Source organism: Seriola lalandi, unplaced genomic scaffold, assembly GCF_002814215.2.
Source record: "Seriola lalandi dorsalis isolate HSWRI2012SDOR001 ecotype SW California unplaced genomic scaffold, Sedor1 jcf7180002052130, whole genome shotgun sequence".
NCBI classification, from domain to species: domain Eukaryota; kingdom Metazoa; phylum Chordata; class Actinopteri; order Carangiformes; family Carangidae; genus Seriola; species Seriola lalandi.
Genome location: NW_019522683.1, coordinates 944,962 through 960,162, shown reverse-complemented (window position 1 = coordinate 960,162; position 15,201 = coordinate 944,962). Strand labels below are relative to the sequence as shown.

General features: G+C 41.9%; 1 protein-coding gene across 1 annotated transcript in view; it reads left to right on the top strand.

Moving 5' to 3' along the window:
* Positions 1–1,020: 1,020 nt before the first annotated feature.
* The window catches only part of p3h2 (prolyl 3-hydroxylase 2), a 55,597-nt gene continuing 41,416 nt past the window's right edge, over positions 1,021–15,201 (top strand). Inside the window, exon 1 of the mRNA XM_023400093.2 lies at positions 1,021–1,633. Coding sequence (XP_023255861.1) covers positions 1,217–1,633 — 417 coding nt within the window. The 5' untranslated portion in view covers positions 1,021–1,216. The remainder of the gene's footprint in view (positions 1,634–15,201) is intronic.

The following is a 15,201-nucleotide window of genomic DNA, read 5'->3' as shown; positions in this document are numbered from 1 at the left end:
GATAAGCTAAACTGGCACACTTTCCATTACTGGTCCAGAGAATTAATCATAATTAAAAACATTAGTCCACTTCATTTTGAAAACTGAAGTTCAATTGCTGCCTTAAAAAAGTGAGTAAACATCACTTTAAATGGAAATTGGTTTTAATATAGCTGAAGTTATTCTAACTTGAAATAATGTGGAGTTATATATTTGTTTAACAAGATAAAGCAAGTTTTCTTCAATGGATAATGTAACATAGTTTAACTCAGACCATCAAGTTTAAACAACAAATGGTCATAAAACAACTTGAGGAACTTAAAGTTGACACAATGCTAATCTTCACGTTGGGTTCAATTTTCAAACTGAACCACATGTGGTTTTTAGTTTTTTTAGTTTTTTTTTTAAACACAATTGCTTGTACATGAAAATTTCCTCAAGAGGGAGACAATCTCCTGTAAGTGGATAGTATCAGACTGTCTCCACACATTAAACCTCCTGAACAAAGACTTCAGGACTGCAGAAGACAAGGCTGCCAGTTTAACTGTACACATCTCCCCATAGACGATATGAAAAAAGACATTAAGGTGTAAATATTATACTTTACCGGCTAAATACGGAGATATATTTATAACTTCTGAAATTTGAAATAAAAAAAATAAAAAAGAATATATGAATAAATAACATTTTAATTTCATCTACTTACTGCTACTACTTATTTATTTGTATTTGGTGCCGTGTGCTCATTACAGGCACATTTCTTTTTCAGGCATTTCTGTGGTCACTTTCTCAAGCCCGAGAAGGAACCCACACTTCTTTTCAAAGTTTCCTCACATCTGCAACGGAGCGTCTGAACATTTAACATCTTACGCCACCAAAACCTCAGTTTTTCAAAATAAACTGAAAACTAAAATTCAAATTAGTGTAGTGAAGCAAAGTAACATAAAAGTGTTTTTTGCTCATGTTTGTGACGATCAACTACGGGGTTCCCTGGATTGATTCTGCTCTGGCCATTCATTCCTTGGAGGGGAGGAGTTACCGGAGCCACAGAAGGGTCTTAACAAAATGTGTGTCCCCGACTAAAGCAACATTATTTCCGCCCTGCTCCGGTGCCGTCCTGAATGATCTCCGTGAGGAACATATAAATGGACAGTGAAACGAGTGTGTGACTGACAGCCGCTCTGCTCTGTCTGTCTCTCCGCCTGTCGCTCCTCACAGTCTGAACCCGAAGCAGAGGATGGATGGAAACTTTCCACCGGCTGCTATCTTGAGAGTGGTCCTGCTAACCGTCGTGTTGTCATCCTCAGCTGCTTTCCTGGAGCCTTACGACCTATTGTATGACAACGCGGTGCAGGCATTTTACAGCAGCGACTATGGCGATGTGGTGCGCTACATGGAGGGAGCGCTCAGCAGCTACGGAGAAGTCCGGCGCACCAAGGTCCGGTGCCGGCTGAGGTGCCAGGACCAGCATCAGTTTGATGAGACCTTCTCGGACCTGCGCTTCTTCGACGTGGTCCTGCGGAGAGCGGCGTGTATGGACGAATGCATCGAGGAGAAACTGGGCACGCAGTCTGTGCACAAAGTCAGCCAGGATGTAGTGCAGGACTTCCACAGGAGGATCCCCTACAACTATCTTCAGCTGGCTTATCAGAAGGTAAAGGGGTGTCTGCGTGAGGAATCAGTGAAGTGGGTCTGAATGATGGGTCTTTAGTTGCCCACTCAGCGGGGGGGGGATGCTTTATGTTGCTGCTCTGCTCCACATTATAACCTGCTACATTCTTCATCAGCTGTTGCTGCTGCCCAGCAACGTGATGCAGAGTGATGGGAGGAGAGGTCAGCACATATGCAGGCTGGACAGGCCTGTGGAAAATTGCTATTACTTCTTGGAACTCAGTGGTGTTTCCACTTTAGTAGAAGACTTCAGTATTTGTACCTAAAAAAGTGTAGTGCACATACACATGCACCAGTACCTCACCCCTGTGCAGTAGAACCACATAGATGGGATATAGGTGTATATATTTGTACAATCTGAAACTTACTTTCAGTAAACCTACTTGCATCAGTCATGTTGGCTAACAGGGCCTGTTGTTTTTATAATGCCCAGTAGTCATTAACATAACATAAGGCCACATTGATGAGGATATGTAGCTATAATCCAACTCAGCAGGATGTTTTACAGTTGAACAGTAAATGTTGAGGGTGACAGTTAAACATGTTGACCTGTAAACCTCAAAAGCTGTGTATCTTAGTTCTTCCAAAGTTGATGTTATGGAAACATGACATTTTCAGTCCTGACAGCAGCAAAATGCAAACCGTGTGATGCACCACTCACATGTCAAAGACTACATCATGTTGATATTAGACTTGTTTACAGGGCGATATCAGCAGGCTCACTCTACAGATGTCTGCACTTGTTTCACTCCTTTGTTTTACAGCCGCTTTGTGTTTTATGGCTCCTCTGTGTGCAGTCTTACTTTTGTGCAAATGTTTTTTTTTTTTCCCCATTTCGGCAGCTTCAGTTTTTTCTTTCTCTTTTCTGCTTCATCCCACATCCACAGTGGCAAAACACAAGCGGTGCGCTCGCTAGAGGAGACTGTTTTAACTCAATTCATTCTAGATGTTTTGCCACTCCTAAAATGCCACAATCTCTACGCGTTGTAAATATTTTTTGATTCACTCCATATTCATCCAAAAACAGTATTTCCCATGAGGTCCGTCTTAGGGTAGGCGTGGGAACAATCCAAGAGACAGATAAAACAGGAGAGCTGGGAACAAAGTGTAATTGCTTAGTCAGACTCTGTGCGACTCTTTGCTGTGTAAGTCCCCCAGGAACAAAAAACTTTGATGTGTCTGTGGCAGTCTAAGAATATTTGCCATCAGATTTCTATTTACGATATCACTAAACGATGAACATCATCCATTGGAAGGATGTTTTTATTCCACACTCCCTATTTGGAAAGAGTTGAAACATTGATCTATGCAACAGGAGTTTGTTTGTGTGTTTTGTGTGCAAGGAAAAGTGTCTTCCCGACCTCTTTGTATGCAGACTATTATTTTGGACTTCCAGCAAGATGAAAAGAGTGGAACTTGAGCTTTACAAACACTTCATTCAACATGCAGGCATACAATAAGATGTGTGAGTGTAACAATGATACAGTGGTTCCTGCAGGGAAATTGCATCTGCATCTGTCCCTCAACAGCACAGTCAGGGTCAACTTCAGGACACCTCAGGGGGTGGATACTTGCCGTTTCACTGGCTGGAAGTGTAGCTACCACACAGCAGTGACTCCATGTTAGTATTTACAAAGAATTCGCTCAGGCTGTGGTTGAATTATATTCATCTTTTCACCTTCATGTGAGTAAGGAAGTGACATTTTAACCCAGGTGGAGCTCGGCTGGTAAGCTGGCACCATCTCCTCACATGAACCTGAGACCCAGTCGAATTCCACTGCCGCTGACTGCAGACCAGCTCCAAATGCCGGGGTGATGACACACAGCTTCCACCGCTCAGAAGTGGTGGGAAGTTAATCGGCCCTGTTACTGTCTGCGGGCAAATGGTTTCTCCATTTTTTTTTCCTGAATCAGCAGAGAAAGACTAAAGAGCTAATGTTATCCACTCATAAAAGTGCATGCTCCTGTCTAGACATGAGCATCGACACGGCCTCACACAAAGAGCCTCGCCCAGCTGTAAAAATATTACTCATCTTTTATGCAAATAGTTATTATTTCTCTAACATCTGTTTGGAAAGAAAAAAAAAAGTGGCACATTGTGTTTTTCCCCTCTCATGAATGTTGGAGCAGATCTTTATTACGGCCTCCCCTGTGTTGCTCTGGTTTCCTGGCGTGTTGACGTCTTTATGAAGTGAGCACATTGGCAGCATCTCAAGGATGAGAGCTCTTATGTTGGTCTTACCACAGGTAAGGAGAGTCGGAGCCGGAGCGTTCCCATAGGCCAGGCCGATGAGAGCACATCAGACCAGTCAGTGTGTACACATGCATATTAGTATCTGGATCGTGTGTGTGTGTATATGTGTGTATATGTGCGCCGGCACCCTCACATGTGTGTTGATATGAGAGTGCTTGGTGGTGTTTGTGAAAATAAATAACATTCCTGCAGTATTTAACATTCCAGCGTCACACACCCTCCTGCTGACAGCTTCTGGCATAATGCTGCCATTGGGTCTGTAAGAAGAGGCTCCACAGTCACCAACTGTTCTCCTCACTGAGGCTGCTGCTGCTGCTGCGTATGTCCCCAGCTCGCCCATCATTTAGCCTGGCAAATATTTTATTTTCCTGTTGTGGTCTGTTTGCTTTTCTAAAAAAAGATAGCCACGCCACCTTTTGCTAGGTATTAAAGGGAGACTTTTGTAGCTGCCAGTGGGCTGGACCCCGATGGCCTCCGCTCATCTCTCCCACTGTCCACAGCTCTCGCTACAGTCGCCCAGCTGCGGAGCAATCAAAGGCCATGAACTGGCGTCAGGGGAAAGAGGAGATTGTATCTTCTCCAGCTGCTGTATCCTTAATCTGATAGGTCGCACAGTGCTGCTATTCCAAGAAGTGGAAGTAGGGTTCATTACTCTGAGTTTAACAGCCTTTGAATTTATCCGTGTTTATTTTTGATTATGAAAAAGTGAAGAAAATCAGATAAAGATCAGAACACCAATATTAATGTACAAATTTGTTATTAAAAAAATAAAATACAGTTTAAATGGCAAACACACTTTTTTAGTTTAACTTTGTTTTTGTTTTGTTTTATTTTTTCATTTTAGTTAAATGGACGCCAGCATTTTATCATTTTTTCTTCTCACTTTCTATTACTGCAAGCGTTTAGGTGCATGGAAACATTACATCTGTTTAAACTGTCATATCCTTTTACGAATCTGGGCTTAGGTATAAGAAAGGCAGGGCAATACAGAGGCGTAAGCTTAACCTCTTCAGTGGCACTGACACACTACTAGTCCGTCATTACAAAGTCACGCTGTGCCGCCAAGCATTCTTCAAACCCACAGAACTTTATTATAATTCCTAGTTGAGGTCCCAACGTTTCTTAAGATGCCAAATGTGTCAGAGTGAATTTTCATTGTGTATGAATAATGGAGTCTTGGGGTTTGAATATTTTACTCAGTATAACCATCGTATAGCTTCAGCGAAGGGCTGGAACCGCATGGAGTGGAATAAGATGATTTTAACAACCTTAAAGTTTCTCAATGTGAAATTAAACAGAACTGGATGTTAAGTTTGTTTTGTTTTTTTTCCTTTTAAACATGGACACTTCAAAGTACTGAAAAAGTTACACAACACATTTATGTAAAACAATCTTATCCAATTTTATCTAAATCACAAGGTGAGGCTTGCAAGCAGTGTGTCATCCATCCTGATCCAAACCTCCCAACTTCACCCGCTTTGTCAAATTGAAATTCTTTCCTTGGGTGTGATATTCTGCACAGGTAATTAATCCCTGTGGAGAAACATGCATTCAGCCTCTACATTCAACCCATCAGAGTAATTAGGAACCTGAACGCAACACCCAGAGAGAGCCAGATACACACTGTTTTTATCCAGTGTGTGTGTGTGTGTGTGTGTAAATGTGCCCATCTCATAATATACCATCTCATATAACCAGACTGTAATGTAAGACCTGCCAGGAAAAATATCATAATGATAATGATCTAGTTTGTCCCTGGTTTGAGAGCTTGGGGAAGGCAATTACCAGTAATTAAGGAGGTTGATGATGCTCAGTAATGACCCTGTTGACGTGCTCATCTTTTGTGCACAGTTTAACCCCGGTTCTGAGACCAGCCCAGACATTTAGAGTATTCCATTTACATGTAGCGTCAGTGTTGAGGAACAGAGATTCACGGGCTCCGTGTCCAAAATTGTGGAGAATTTGGCAGCAATCGTGAAGCGAATGCAAGCTGACTACGATATGACACACACGAGTCATTTCTTCTAATTGCACTGACATAATAGAGAGAAGAGCAGCTTTTCTCATGAGTTGATTTGCCTTGGGAATCGAGAGGCGTGATCCAATAACAATCCCATCATCACTTTGTTTTGAGAACTTCCCAGCACGATGCTGAAAGGTGACAGTGGGTCAGAACGGTCTCTGAAGCCTGCTGGTGTTGTGAGCCGTCTCTGGAATTTTCTCTTTTAAAGTCAGACTCATTGATGATTCCCTCTCCTCTGCGAGTATGATGATTCGAACGCAGCAGGCAGCTTGTGGCTCACGTACCGCCCTGCTCGCCTTAGATGGCCACGTGGTCAGTTGAGATCTGTTGCCTTGGTTGTGATTAGAGGTTTGGTGTGAGGTGATGATCATGATGCAGTGGTGCATTCTCACTGTGATTTGTTTTTATCTTACTGAGAAAAGATTGACAGATTTGCCAAACATATCAGCAGAGGCTGCAGTGCAGGGGGGACAATGTCTGATTCCAGGTTGTTGTTGTTGTTTTTTTGTTTTGTTTTTTTGCTAAGCTTGAACCTCAGTAAGGAATGTTGGACGTAGTGAACACTGGAGTGGAAAATGAACAAATTTTGTACTGACAGAGCTCATAGCAGTGCGGATGATGTTATTGTCATCTGCAGCTGATAATAAGGGGATTGAAGGGTCCAGACACAGGGAGAGGGAGCTCTGTCTTTATTGGATCGGTGAAAGCGAGCAGAAACGCTGCCATTCGCTCAGAGGCAGGTTGTTTTGCTGCCAAGTCAGATTTATGTGCTTGATGTATCTGCGGGGTCGTTTTGCGGCTATCCTATTTGCGAAGTGACTGAGAGCCTGGAAGTGGTGCAGGAGTAGATGACAGTAGAAATCAGCTCTCCACCCCACTTTTCACTCAGAGTGGTTACGCAACTGTGACTCACTGAAAAGGCCCATTTAGAGTTTGTTACACGTAAAGCGGCTCAGCATCAGAGACATGAAGCGATAACGTAGTGTAGCAAGTTTTAGCATCTTCAAGCTAAAGTAAATCTTGTTAGTATAGTGTACTTTAAAGGAATAGTTTGAGTCTCTGCTGGTGGTATAGCATCCTCATGGTGATTACAAGACTCCCGGAAATCCCTGCACCCAGCCAAGAAAATAGTCCTGCACACAACCCCTGTAAAACCACAACATGTTGTTTTTACATTTAAATTTTTGTATGTGTTCAGACATGACAGTGGTAGCAATCTTCTCATCCAACCCTCACCAAGAAAGTGAATAAGCATATTTCCCAAAGTGCTGAACTACCCCTTTAATGAACTGTTTAGTTGTCTATGAATATGTCAGATTTCTGTACAACAAGGCGAACATGATAGCTTTTAGGGCAATAAAATATCTTGCCTTGATACTGGTGCTGCTGGTGATGAGTTGATTGACACTTATTATTGGTAGCAGATTAAAAACATTCAGTCCTGACAATCAAATCATCGTTACAGAAACATCCGTTTATTTTTCCGGCCGTGCCTGAAATAGAAACTGGAAAAACATCTTACAGAGGCTTCAAGTACTTCCATTTCCTCAGTCATTAAAAAATAGTGACTACCTTGAAATATGACTCATATTAATGATGGAAAATGGATTTAGAGAGGTATTGCACCACTGGATTTAATAGATATAAATAATTCTCAATCTCTTTCTCCTTTCCACACACCTGTGGTGCCATTCGGCTGCTCTCCTGGCTCCGTTTACCCAGCCTGCACTACTGTGCTTTGCCCAGACGGCCAGACATTGTGGCACTTGGCTGTGCCAAAGGTCTTCTGCGTGACTGGATTTGAGCGGATAACGCACCACAGGAATGTGGGGGCATGCTGTGGCGAAACACACCAATATTGTTCTCGCCCTGATTAACAATTAAACAGCTACAGGAGAAGAGGAGGAGGAGGAAGCAGGAGGCTGGTGAAGGATCAATCCTGAAAACAATGCAGTTGTTTGTGAGCAGGGATGAGACAGCATCAGGTTGGCCCGTAGGTGACTTTGTCAAGCGCTGGCATCTGTGAAAGAGAACTTGAATCCAAACAGAACTGCAGACCGGCCAGAAGCAGGAGCTGACGGCGATCCGGACGTTTTTGATTCGACTCCCAAAACTTCTCTTTTGATTAATTGAGATATTTATCACAGTGACCGCATTCTGACCACAGTGTTTTCACAATTTATGGAAAATCACAATATCCCCTGTCACATAGAGGGAAGATTTGGACCAAGATTCACTTTTGAGATCCAACCAGCTGGAGAACAGCATTCATATATACATATACATGTGTGTCTGTGGAAGGGTTGGAGGACAGTTGTTGGTAGCGCAGACTGTGTGTGTGTGTGTGTGTGTGTGTGTGTGTGTGTGTGTGTGTGTGTGTGTGTGTGTGTGTGTGTGGAGGTTATCAGTCTGGCCAGAGACTCCAGGGTGTCTGTGTGGAGAAATCAGGGCTGAGATGGAAAAACAAGAGTTTGCCAGGCATCTGTTGAACTTCAGTAGTGACTTGAACTATGTGTTGGCTGCTGCGGGGGTGCAAACAGAGAAAACACCTCTATCCATCATGTTATCTTCTCGTGAAGGTTTTTTTGTTTTGTCTTCTTAAACCACAGGGAACATTTATTTCAATTGAATGTGATGCCCACACCTTGCATTGAAACTGAGTATAAAATGTGTCTGCGTGCACTTTTCCTGTGTCTGACGAATGTGTAGACTTTCCAAGAAAAACACTTAAGTCAACTGTGGATGTACTGCTTTGGACAGAACATCTATTGACAAACTGTTTCCTGTGAACCCTGCTGTGGTTGCATCAGAGAGAAGAAGCCTTATATGGACGTATGGATGATGATGATGAGGTTGAACATACATTGATCTTTATTCATACACCCATGGGTGTGTTATATGCTGTAAACCCAGCTGCTAAAATAGAAGAGATGGAAAGGGCCAGAGTAAACTCACTAGTTTGGTGTGTAGTATAGGATTTATTCTAAGTAGCTTAGTGTCCTCAGACTAAACACATACAGTATTTGGCTTTGACAGGACTGTTGGCACAGATTTAAGCCAACCTTTTAGTCCACACACAGAGCAAAATGTTCCTCAGGTTTTTGAGGTGTCATGTATCCAACTCACAGCTTGTTCTGAACAACCGTGAGCTATAAATTGTGCAAACGTCTCAAGTTGCTTCTGTCCTCAGCAGCTCATTTCTAAGAAGCGGAGAGCTGTGGGCTTAGGGGTGGAAACCACAAAGAGGGTAGAGGGTACAGGAAGTCAGATCTGCTGTGGAAAACACTGGAAAATGAAATAGTTTTCTTTTCACTTCACTTACTGTCTTGCCCTCCGTCAGTTTTTACATAGATCCCAAGGACACAGTGTTTGCATCGTTGAATGAAGAATTTAATGTATTGAAGTGAGAGCTCTTCTGGTAAGTTGGGTGAAATTTCATCAAAATCCCCTATGGCAGAACGTTTGTGGTATTTGGTATGTGCTCCTAGAAGCAGGGAGCCTGCATGGCCTCAGATCATCGGAGCAGAGACACTGCACAACTATTTTTTTTCCATTGGCTTGGTGAACCACGCTTTAGCCACAGCCTGCCACGATGTGATTGTATGTGTTTCCACTGCACCCTCACGGCAGCGGGTAAATGATATTGTTCTGGTATTGTGGTTGTGTTTGGGAGAAGGGCCAAACAGTGACAGTCTCCACCTCCTCTACCAAGCTGTGTTGACACACTGACTGGATCAGCTTGAGTCTGCATCTGACCACGATTCAGCTGAAGGATAGCAGAGCTGGAATCACCTCGCATGTCATATACCTTTTGATATTACTCCTCTTCTATGCTTGTTTTTTTTTTTTTTACATTTTATATGTTTTTTAACAAGGATGTAAGTCAGCACTTTTTCACAAGCATTTCTTAGGTAGATAAAACAGGATGTGGCGGTATAAAGCCTGTTGCCTTAAAGGTTCATTCAAGGTCATGCAGTCATGAGGCACAGACTACAAGTAGTAACAGTTTTGATAATCTGTGCATCGTTATAACTATTTTCAAGCAACAATGCCAAACATTCTCTAAGTCTAGCTTCTCAAATGTGAATTACTGTAGATTTTCAGTTGAATATGTTTTAGGTTTCAGGCTGTTGATTGGACAAACAAACCTATTCATAGGCCTCTGGGAAACTGTGAGGGGCATTCTCTACTATTTTCTATGCACCAAACAATAAAGCAGAGGAAACTAATGGACAAATGAATTGATAATCATTGGGTTACAGCGCCAGAATACAGTAATCATAGTTAAACAGGGTAAACTGGAATGATGTTACACTTGATGGGTGATGTTTTATCTGCGTCTTCCATCAACCGGTAATGGGACTGACACATTTACATCATGTTGACGTTAATGAATGCGTGCTGTCGCTGAAACCAAATCTTCTTTAGAAAAAACAAGATTGTCAGTCGTATTTGCAGATATGAATTGTGGATCCGATGCCAAATCCTCCAGTGTTCGTCATTTTGAAGGCAGTTTGTTTGCCTCTTTGACCCCACGGCTGTTTCCTGTTAAATTCAATTAGATGTGTTGATTGTTTATTCAGCCTCGCTCCGCTGTCGTCAGCCAGAAGGGCGATGGTGCCATGGTGAGTGTGGTAAATGTGTGCTCGTCTGTTTTAGTGTTGAAAAGACAGAGATTAGGTGGGTGTTATTTGCATATGTCTTACATCAAAAGGTCAACAAAGTTGGGCCTGAGCTGCTCTTCAGCCAAATCCTGCTTCTACTATAAACGCTCCAGTGCAGATGTCTTTATTTCACACCATGAAAAGACAACATTACAGTTCTCTGAATCCACCCTACGCTGCACATCAGCTAGTTAAGTTGGACAGCTGGCATAGAGCAGAGGACTATTTCCAAATTGCACACCCCCTTCTTCCTCCCTCCGGCTGCCAAAGAATTATTCAAGTCAGCAGTGCATAACGCCAGGATTTCCAACTATTATCCCTGCTTGTGACCTGCTTATCTACATCGTCAGATCTCAGCATCTCCTCTACCCGTGAGCTTTTTCCCTGCAGGGAAACAGGTAGTATTACACCTATTTAGAGAACAGGAGAGAGTGGTTTCCATGATCCCATGCTGACCTGACCCCTGGCCGACACTGACCTCGCAGCGTCTCCACATCTGGTTCAGATCTCTGTGAATTGCAGCTAATAACAGCGCTAAACAGTGTTGGGCACAAGGAGCCAAAGACAGGCCTGTCTGCTGTACCAAAGTGGCGTGACAGCAGAGGGAGAAAGTGAGGTTGAGGCTGGAATGTGTGCAAAGGTACTTATTTCTATGGTAGCACTTATGTCATCTCCAGCCAATTAGAGATCCTTCTTAGAGGCTCAGGTGATGAGACAGTGAGGTCAGCCATCAACATAGTGCTGCTCTCAATTTTGCAAGTAAGCCCTCTATCGGTTGTATGAATTACCAATCCAAACATATTGTCCTTTATTTGACAAAGCTGCTTTATAGCCTCAATCTGCCCCTTGATTGTTTACACAGTTAACCACACTGCTTATATTGAATTGAGGCAATTATTTAGAAAAAAAATAATTCATTTGTTTCTAATATAAATAAGCCAAGAAAGCTGAAAGTAGTTTTGGAATCCCAACATATGCCTGGGTCATATCTCATAGCCTCCAGAAAGCAGTGATTTAACAGGATAAAACACTGAAGGGTGTAGGTGTTGATCTTCCCTCATATAGTATCCTCAGCCAAATATCCTTAAAGAACCTTTTCAGTAAATTCAGGATTTTTCCCCAAGCAGCAGTAACATATCATCTGGGAAAAGTTAAAGTGAGGTCAGTTTTGCATCATCTCCTGCTGGCTCCTGTCCTGTCTTACAGATTAGCTGCACTGATTAATACGCAGGGTGAAAAGAGACATAAGGAGTTATACGCGATGGAAAATCTTTGACAGCAGCCCCTTGGCTTTCAGTTAAAAACAATTAATCATCTGTCTAATAGAATTAGTACCCATGTGCCTAAAGCATGGCTGCATCTAATCATTAGTATTTCTAATTATTATAGCAGTTGACTTGCAAGCTCAAACCTGCAGTAACTGATTTTCTAGCCACTTTAGGGGCAGCGAAAACAAGCTGTGAACACAGTACTGACACATTATCACTTTCGAAGTAGCAAACAGTGGCTAAGTTACACATTCAGCAGTTACAGAGTCATTTGTGTTTCTGGGCACCTGATGAATTAAAATTCAGTAAGTATTCTCATTTTAACTTTGTCTTGCTCTGCATTAATGCTTAACTATTTTCAGCAGCAGGTCTCTATTCTTTGTTTGATGTTAACATCAAATGCCTTGAGCCATCAAAATAATGTATGAAGGTAAACTCACATTATGTTCCTTCGAGTGTAGCAGCACAGTGCTACTTTGTGCTCTGTGTTCTGCCCAGAGTTGTAAAATTTATACACAGCACAGTTCCCAGAATACCATGTGTATTTTTAAGTGTTTGTGATGGTATGATGCCAAATGAATGCCGTGATGACTGCACAAAGAAAAACAAACCTGCGGCACCAGGTTTACGCACCGACCAAAATTGCAGGATCATGGTTGTATGGCTTCTGAATGGTAAAAATTATTTGTCTTATACGTAATGTTTTACAAGACCTACATCCTCCTCCTACATCCTGAACATCACTCCACTGTACTGGTTGTTAACTTTAACTGTCTAACATCTCAGTGTTAATGTTTTATGATCACAATATTTTCACATCCGAAAGTAGAGCTGATCATGGCAGACATGTTGCACTGTTACACATCCTAGTGTTGAACGTTTTTAAAAACTGACTGAGTTTATTCCCTCTTTCTAATAACACACTCAGGATGATCTAAAACAATTTCACACTAAAGCCTATATCCTAAAGTACGAGTAGGCCCATGTAAATCCTGTTTAGATGCCTGAAAACTCCTTTTACAGTTGGCCTCTGATTGAGGCCTGTGTTTATATTCAACTCTGTTTGCCAGTTTAGTAATGAGTCATTAAAGTGCGGATTTGGAAGTTCAGTTATGTGAAGCATTCAGAGGAGTGTGATGTCTCCCAGCGGGAGAGCCCTCACAGAGAATATAAACTTTATGGCTCCAGTTGTGATTGTGAAGGAAAACAACCTCAGACCTGCCACTTCAAGACGATGCATTACCCTCTGACCACATGCGCCCAATAAAAGGGACGACATCAGTCATCTTGAATGTCTACATGCAGGAGTAATAATTTAAGTTGTGGAGACAGAGGCATATATGAAAATAAACGCTTCCTCCTGCTGTAATCATAAACACTAGGACACAGCCAAGGCTAGAGACACGTTCAGCCCTGGAGAAAAGAGACTTCTAGAAAGTTCACAGACTGGTTTGAGGGTGTCCGGTGTCGCCCTGAACATGTCTGCTTTGTATAATGTGGTGGCATGTTTACAATCATTTATTGTTTTATCCTTGAAGCTGTTTTGTTGTACCGTCTCTGGTTCCTGTTTGCTGAAGTCCTGATTTTTTTTGTCATAGTTATTGTGACTATCGGCGTTTGCTGAAGAGGCCCTCACAAAGAGGAATGGGAAATACATGGGCGTAGATTCTACAAAATATAAACCATAAGGAAAATAATTCATTACTCAATCCTTGTTTTAATTTTTGTGTTTAGTGAACAGTTGTATGTTGCTTGTATTTCAGTTATACATTAGTATTGAACACAAATAAAAACCTAGTATATGGCTGGACTGTGTATGATCTATGTGCGAAATTGAAGACATTGTTGAAAACTGCTGTAAACAACTGACATCATCGTCCTGTTTGCATTCTGCCTAGTGTCAGCTGGTTTCAGCCCTTTTATCCGTGTGCTTCTCTCATACTCTCTGTACTCAAATATACAGTATTTTAATAGAGCTGAATTTCCTATTGAACTGTTCTCATTTACATGCTTTTCTGTTTCTGTTGTAAGGAAACGGAACAAGTTTTGAAATTGTGACTGAGAGACAGCCCATCAAGACTGCATGTTAACCTCCAAGCCATTTTCAAGTTGATGCTCTGCTCTGCTAAAATCCTGATTTTATAACCAGCCAAGAAAAGGGGCACTTTTTCTTTTGGAGGAAAATGAATGTTTTATTTCTGCCATGATGGCTCAGGTTTTTTTTTTTAGGAATTTAATAGAAACAGGATTATCCTCTGGTATTGTTGTCTGGTGTGGAAATATGAGCAGTAAAGTAAGCTTGACAGGCTTCTTAATTTAGCAGGTAAAATACTTAGGGTGCTTTAGGCCCATCTCAGAGGCATTCACAGAATGTGAGTCCTCTGGAAGGCCAAGGCCGTCCTACATTGTCCTGACCAGCCCTGCACAAAGAGTTTGAACTCATACCGTGTCTTTGCTGGGGAGACATAAGGACTACAGTTTGCTTTTGTATCAGGGGCCACTGATAATGCTCCAGATGGACTTTCTTATGCACAGTAGTAGCTGTCTTCGCTGCCTCAGGCTCTGTTGTGTTTCCACTTGCACATGAACATAGATTTACATGTTGTAATTCCTCAGTTCATTGACTTTCATTAGAGTTTTAGAATTGAATCTTTGTTAATATCCACTTAGTTACCAACAGACTCTAATGTTTATTATATATTTTGTGAGGTAATGTTTATACGTAGGGGCAGGCGTGGTAAAGCTTTATTTATAGTTGCTAAGTTGCAATCATAGCTGCAAGTAAACTGTTGATACAAAGTTTATTATATTATTAAAGGCCAAGTTGATACTAAAATGCCATGACTCACTTATAAAACAGACTCTTTTTAACATTTCAAACACGTGTTATCATGTAATAAAAATGATACCACTGCATTCCAAAGTGACAGTGAACTTTTAGCTGTATTTACTGTCACAGGCTCCACAGCAACATGCTGCTGGCAACATCCACCGCTGTGTCTTCCACTTGAAAGCTGGCACTGTTGTGTAATAGTGCTGATAAGTGATGCGGCAGATAGCAGAGTGAATACAAGAGGCCATGCTGCTGAGTGTTGTGGCTGTATCATCCCTGTCAGAACATCTGTAAAACAACCATCTCAGTTTCTCATCCTGCTGTTTGCCAATGTATGGATGAGACACCAAAGTGGCTTCATCTTCTCGGCGCAGATACTGAGTTGAAATATATTTCGGTTTAAATGACTTCCTCAGAGGACTGTACCTTTTTCTGTGGAGACCTAAAGTGCTGACGTATTAAAAAATCCACAGGACTCGGATATTTCCTTTCATCTTGCTTTACTGGCA